The sequence below is a fragment of the Ovis aries genome, chromosome 3 (assembly GCF_016772045.2).
Source record: "Ovis aries strain OAR_USU_Benz2616 breed Rambouillet chromosome 3, ARS-UI_Ramb_v3.0, whole genome shotgun sequence".
Lineage (NCBI taxonomy): Eukaryota > Metazoa > Chordata > Mammalia > Artiodactyla > Bovidae > Ovis > Ovis aries.
In genome coordinates this window covers 164,251,646-164,258,948 of record NC_056056.1, presented here as the reverse complement: position 1 = coordinate 164,258,948, position 7,303 = coordinate 164,251,646, and the positions used below count along the sequence as shown (strand labels likewise).

General features: G+C 39.0%; 1 protein-coding gene across 1 annotated transcript; it reads left to right on the top strand.

Moving 5' to 3' along the window:
• Nucleotides 1-6,048: 6,048 nt before the first annotated feature.
• Nucleotides 6,049-6,987, top strand: LOC101110319 (olfactory receptor 6C2-like). Its single transcript, XM_012174811.4, has one exon. It carries the CDS (start codon nt 6,049-6,051, stop codon nt 6,985-6,987), a length of 939 nt encoding a protein of 312 aa, XP_012030201.3.
• Nucleotides 6,988-7,303: the final 316 nt, after the last annotated feature.

Here is a 7,303-nt window from a genome sequence, read left to right as displayed (position 1 = left end):
GATACTAAAAATTAATTACAAACTTTACTGGGTTAATAAATTGGAAAACTTGTCTTTATCAGGTTACAAATGCCTAACATAGTGTTGAAATAAAATGACAGATATTTGCCTCTTGTCTTGTAATCTAATACTAATTTTCACATACTTGGCCTTCTTATGATGCTAATGTTATATACAAGTGCCTCTCTGAAGACATTTTCTCCAGGTCTGTGTTTCCTGTTCTCTCCCCAAAGTCTATTACATAAGAGATTTATTAGTAACATTTAAGACAGAACCACCAAGGACATGTTTGTTTGCTCACTTAACTGAAAATTAGATCAGCTTTTTTTTTTTAATAAAAATTACATCAGTTTAGAAATATGCCCTTCTTCCAGAAATATCAGAAAATCACACTTCCTCAACAACAGAAAGAGATTCCTACTTAGCTATTTAAGCTACTATTAGCTCTGTAGTTCCAGAGTAGAGATTTCCTGGGCTCAGGGTGAGGCAGGCTTTCTGTTGAGAAAATCTTCCTTTTGTGAGGGTGGAGGACGACTTAGTGAAAACTCTTCAACTACAGAGCCCTCTGTGAGTATGTCTGTGCTCCTAAGAATGGTCAGAGACCGCCCACATCTCTCCACCAGCTTCCTGGGCAACTTTTTCAACCTTTATCACTTTGGGGTTCAGCAAATATCTGAGATTATGACCGTGAGAGAAGTATTTTTATAATTTTCTGTGCCTTTCATGAACTCTAAAATGGTACTTTCCTCTGAGGAAAGTATCTATACCAAAATGACTTATATAAGCTTTTGGTTTAACATTTTACAAATGGTTTCAACAACCACTTGTGAAATATGACTTCTCAGTCATTGAGTAGCTGTTTTCATGTATCAATATGATGAAGTTCTGCTAAATGCAGTGGAATTTCAGAGGGATGCTCTTAAGTGTTCTCTGCCTTAATCTGACCTTCGTTAAAGAAAAAAAAATATGTATAAAATAAGTGAATGTAGCTCCATTGAGTAACTTACTTGCTTATGTTTTATAAGACTGTGACCCCATCTTCTAAAAGTCTCTTACAATTTAATAAAAACTAATTTTTCAATATCTGTATCAATATCAATGTCAATTAATTTCAAGAGAGTGTTATTAGAAGGTGGAATACAAATGACTGAAGAAAATGGTGGCATTTTTGGAAAAAAAGTTTAGTCTCCTCAGGACATACAGGCTGCCTGAGGTTTTGGGAGAGTCAGATACCTGGAGTCCTTCTAACAGGACTTGAGGGAAGGGATATGGGCTGCAGAGACAATTCACTCCTGTCTCACCGCTGGAAATACTATACTCTCCCTTTATGAACTTTAACCTGGTGTTGAGATAGGGAGGCTAACTTTTAGGCAAAACATTCCCCGTGCTTCCATTATTCTGTTTTTCTATGAACACTTTAGGCTAAACAGTGGGACTAGGCACCAAGTGGGAGCTGATATCTGCCCTTCCTATGTTTCAGTTCAGTTCCGTCACTCAGTTGTGTCCGACTCATTGTGACCCCATGAACTGCAGCATGCCAGGCCTCCCTGTCCATCCCCAACTCCTGGAGTCCACCCAAACCCATGCCCATTGAGTAGGTGATGCCATCCAACCATCTCATCCTCTGTCGTCCCTTTCTCCTTCTGCCCTCAGTCTTTCCCAGGATCAGGGTCTTTTCCAATGAGTCAGCTCTTCAATCAGGTGGCCAAAGTATTGGAGTTTCAGCTTTAGCATCAGTCCTTCCAATGAACACCCAGGACTGATCTCCTTTAGGATGGACTGGTTCGATCTCCTTGCATTCCAAGGGACTCTCAAGAGTCTTCGCCAACACCACAGTTCAAAAGCATCAATTCTTCGGTGCTCAGCTTTCTTTATAGCCCAACTCTCACATCCATACATGACCACTGGAAAAATCACAGCCTTGACTAGACAGACCCTTGTTAACAAAGTAATGTCTCTGCTTTTTAATATGCTGTCTAGGTTGGTCATAACTTCTCTTCCAAGGAGTGTCTTTTAATTTCATGGCTGCAATCACCATCTGCAGTGATTTTGGAGCCCTGAAAAATAAAGTCAGCCACTGTTTCCACTGTTTTCCCATCTATTGATTAGGAAGGAATTATTATTATTTTTTTTTTTTGTAAGCAACCAAGTGAAACTCCAAGTAATCATTTACATGAAGCCTCTAAGGCAAATGCCTTATAATTCAGCAGTGGAGGAAAACAAGGTATTCAGTCAGTGACAAAGATAGGAAATATTTGAGTTGGGTATGTAATGAAAGAGAAGACCAAATATATAATAATTTTAATCAAAACAAAAAAAAATTCAAATGACTTTCTTTTTAGTCTAAGACTAAATATGACAGGTAGACTTTTTTGCACTTCCAAGAAGCAAGGAATAAGTAAGTAAGTAAGTAAGTAAAGTCACTCAGTCGTGTCCGACTCTTTGCGACACCATGGACTGCAGCCCACCAGGCTCCTCAGTCCATGGGATTCTCCAGGCAAGAATACTGGAGTGGATTGCCATTTCCTTCTCCAGGGTATCTTCCTGACCCAGGGATCGAACCCTGGTCTCCCGCATTGGAGGCAGATGCTTTAACCTCGGAGCCACCATGGGCAACAGAGGTTATATATAGCATATATATTAAGTATATACATTCTTATGTCATTTATAGAAAGATAAAACATGAAAGAATCTAAGTGACTTTTTGAAGACAACAAATTGAAGACCACCAACTGGGATTGATTACTTATTGAAAAATTACGCATAAAAGAAAATGGAAGTGAAAGTGAAAGTTGCTCAGTCATGTCCAACTCTTTGCAAAACCTATACAGCCCATGGAATTCTTCAGGCCAGAATACTAGAGTGGGTAGCATTTCCCTGCTCTAGGGGATCTTCCCAACCCAGGGATGGAACCCAGGTCTTCCACACTGCAGGTAGATTTTTACCACCTGAACCACAAGGGAAGCCCAAACGAAAGTGGAAATGTCACTAAATGAGAAAACAGACCACTTGTTCTGAGTCAGAAAAGAACATATAAAATTTATGAATTTTACACTAAATATATTTATTGAGCTCTTGATAACCATTGAATAGTGCTAACTGTTGCAGAATCTCAAAGAACAAGGAATAGCTCAATGCTGGTAAAGTCACACTCACATATTTAGTGGTAACAAAGAGATAAACATAGTGAACTAGAGGGGCAAAAAATAGAAGCCAATAACTTGCACAATGAAGTTTCAAAAAGTTTTTTTCTAGAAGTGACACTAAGCCAAGACTTGAAAAACCTACAGGTATCAGTATCAGTCTAGCAAAGGGAAGCACGTGGGTGGGAAACTGGTAATGAACAGAGTTGTATCAGGAAACAGACTCCTCGCAAACTTGTAAAGAATGCTGTTTTGGTTTGTGGAAATTGAATGCTCCCTTTGGTGGAAGCACTCTGAAGAGCTGTTTCACAGGTAACATTCCTTTCTAAACATGAACATCCTCATCACATGAGTGTACTATTAAGGGGTAAAAGATCGCAAGCATCTTGGGTCCTATTGCTGTGCTTAGTTGTTCAGTCATGTCCGACTCTTTGTGACCCCAGGACAGCAGCCCACCAGGCTCCTCTGTCCATGGGAATTCCCTAGGCAAAAATACTGGAGTGGGTCCCCATGCCCTCCTCCAGAGGATCTTCCCAACCCAGGGATCAAACCGAGGCCTCCCACACTGCAGGCGGATCCTTTTCCAGCCTGAGCCACCAGGAAAGCCTGAAGTTAATATTATAATTTTGGATTTTAGATATAGACAGAATCCTCACAATTTAGGTGTTGCTGATTAATATTAAACCATTAGTTTTAACTGTAAATGTTAACTTCAAAGGATATTTTCCATACTTATAGATAATATAAAATGGACATCACCCCCAAAAATATGGGTGAAGAAGCACAAAATTGGAGAAAAGGACATATATACCAGACAAACCATCCATGTGAGGATCTGCCCCATCATCCTGCAAGGCAGATAGAAAGTGCTCAGCAACTACTATTTGCTTTTTTAGTTTTCTTTCTTTTTTTTATATCTATTTGGTAAATTTTTAATCGTGAAATAATTCTGTACTTAACAGAAGAGTTGACAAATAGTGCAGCCAGTTCCCAGATATTCTTCACTTAACTTTTCCTAATGGTAGCAACCTGCATAATCATACAGGAATTATTAAAACTAAGGGATTAACACTGTGTGCAAATAATAGAGATTTTTTTCATGTGGGATCTTTAACTCTTTTTAAATTGGAGGATTATTGCCTTACAATAGTGTGTTGGTTTCAGTCATAAAATAGCATTAATCAGTCATAATTATGTATATATATCCACTGTTTGAGCATCCCTCCCCTCTCCCATCCCACCCATCATGGAGCACCAGGCTGGACTCCCTGTGTTCTATAGCAGCTTCCCACCAGTTATCTGAATTACACATACCTGTGGGCTTCCCTGATGGCTGAATTATACGTGACTGTGGACTTCCCTGATAGTTCAGATGGTAAAGAATCTGCCTGTAATGCAAGAGACCCAGGTTTGATCCCTGGGTTAGGAATATCCCTGGAGAAGGAAATGGCAATCCACTCCAGTGTTCTTGCCTGGAGAGTTCCAGGGATGGAGGAGCCTGGTGGGCTGCCGTCTATGGGGTCGCACAGAGTCGGACACGACTGACGCGACTTAGCAGCAGCAGCAGCAGCACATCTTTATCAGTTCATCTACTGATGAATATCTAGGTTGCTTCCATGTCTTGACTATTATAAATAGTGTTGCAGTACAGATATAAGAACAGGTCTGAGTTATAGCCAGACTAAGCAGGCAGTGAGAGTGTCTCCACCCTTGCCTTTTGGGTTCCATATGCTCTCTGGGTGCCTCCCTTCCAGCAGTCAGCAGCGGGGAAAATAGTGGCTCCTGACTCACTTTCCAGGTGCCCAGGAACTGAGCTTACACACTGCACTGGAGGACCTCTCTGTGAGTTCCCAGAAACACAAAGAGGAGAGTGCTAGCAGCTCCAGCTTGGAGGGTCTCAAAGGGCAGAAGCATTCATTGAAAAAAGAATTAAATAAGATTAAAATAAATAAATTTAAATATAGATTTTATTTGGAGCTTCACAATTTTCCACCAATGTCATTTTTCTGTTGCAGGATCCAATTCACATACTACCTGAAAAGGAATTGTCATGTGTCCTTGGTCTCCAGCCTGTGTCTCATCCTGTCTCCCCTTCTCCTTCATGACCTTGGAAGCGCAAACAACTGAGGTTAAATTCTTTCAGGATTTTCTTTTCCTTGTCATAATTTCTTTGCCCAGTATTGCATCAGGTAACTTGTTTATGTTGTATTTATCCAACGCTGTGTTCTATCAGAGTGCAAATGGAGGGAAGGTCAGATATTGATGCAGAAATTTCAAGGTAATAGCAACATTGGAAAGCTATGTTATTTAGATGACAATTCTGATACCAAAAGTAAAATACATAAAATGAAATAACTCTTTGGTTACTGCAGTAAAAGCATTCAGATGCTGCACACATGGCCTCCAGTTTGACATTTTATACAAATGTCATTAATTTGCATTTAAGGGGAACCCACACTTCAAGCAACTTGTGAGCTCATTCTAACCTGTGAGTAGTGAAGAATTACTACTCAGGAGAAAAAGAATACTATCAAATCCACAAAATTTTATGGCCCAGATGATCCTTTCTAATTCTATAGCTAAATACATTTCAGGATATAAGGGACAAAATTTAAATTAATTGAAAAAATAGAGAGATGAGAACATGCAAAGAGTATAAACAAATGGACTCTAGTACAAACTTATTTCAGAAAAACCTGAATTTGAGGATACCTATAATGAACACCAAAAGAGCTGACAATTCCAAAGTTTTGATCTGTCATTGTCGTCAAAGAAGAAAATGACTATTTGTTGCATTGATTGGATTTTTTTACCCGGTAGCCATGGCCTTATAATTTCATACAGGTTTTCTCAGTTCAGTGTCACTTGACTTTGTGAGGAGCTTGAGAAGAAGTACAAGTCAGTGATGAAAAACCATACATCATTACCTACATTCATTCTCCTGGGACTAACAGATGATCCTCCAATGCAGGTTCTGATCTTTATATTTCTATTTGCCTCCTACACATTGAGTGTCACTGGGAACCTGACCATCATTATACTCACTTTAGTAGATTCTCGCCTTAAAACTGCCATGTACTTTTTCCTCAAAAACTTCTCCTTTTTAGAAACCTTATTCACCACGGTGTGCATTCCCAGATTCTTATACAGCTTATCAACTGGGGACAAGACTATTTCTTATAATGCTTGTTTTAGTCAAATATTTTTTATCTTCGTTTTTGCAGCAACAGAATTTTTTCTCCTAGCCATCATGTCCTATGACCGCTATGTGGCCATCTGCAAACCTTTACATTATGCAACCATCATGAACACTAGAGTCTGTGGAAGGCTTGTTATTTGCTGTTGGATAGCGGGTTGTCTGGTCATATTTCCACCAGCTTCCCTGGGCTTAGAACTGGAATTCTGTGACTCTAATATCATTGATCATTTTCTCTGTGATGCTTTTCCTGTGCTAAAAATCTCTTGTTCAGACACATGGTTCCTAGAACAGATGGTTTTTACCGTTGCTGTGTTGACTGTCATTGGAACATTTCTGTGTGTGGTTCTGTCTTATACATACATCATGAAGACTATCATAAAGTTGCCTTCGGCTCAGCAAAAAATGAAGGCCTATTCTACCTGCTCTTCTCACCTGATTGTGGTTTCTATCACCTATGGAAGCTGTATTTTCATCTATGTCAAACCTTCAGCAAAGGATGAAGTGGCAATTAATAAGGGTGTGTTAGTACTTACTACTTCAGTTGCTCCCATGTTAAACCCATTTATTTATAGCCTGAGGAACAAGCAAGTAAAACAAGCTTTTACTGACTTAATCAAAAGAATTTCATTGATTTTAAGGAAGTAAAGGAATGTTGAAGCATAAAATAATAATATAAATTTTAAAAGATCATTGAGACTTTAAGTCACAGTCTTCATCTTAACTGTTGTATTCTGTTCTATTTTCTATTTGTATTAGCATGCTTATATTATTGTTATTATTAAAGCCTGGATTTTAAATCATATTTTAAATATTTGATATAAACAAGTTATGTCAACTCCTGTTGAAAATAAACTTTATCCAAGATAATATCTCAGATCAAAAGAAAGTGATGACCCAGAGGGGTGGTATGAGGAGGGAGGTGGGAGGGGGGTTCAGGATGGGGAACACGTGTACACCCGTG

What these genes read in the sequence shown, in the direction of transcription:
- LOC101110319 (XM_012174811.4), top strand. Translation starts at nt 6,049, where the DNA reads ATGAAAAACCATACATCATTACCTACATTCATTCTCCTGGGACTAACA.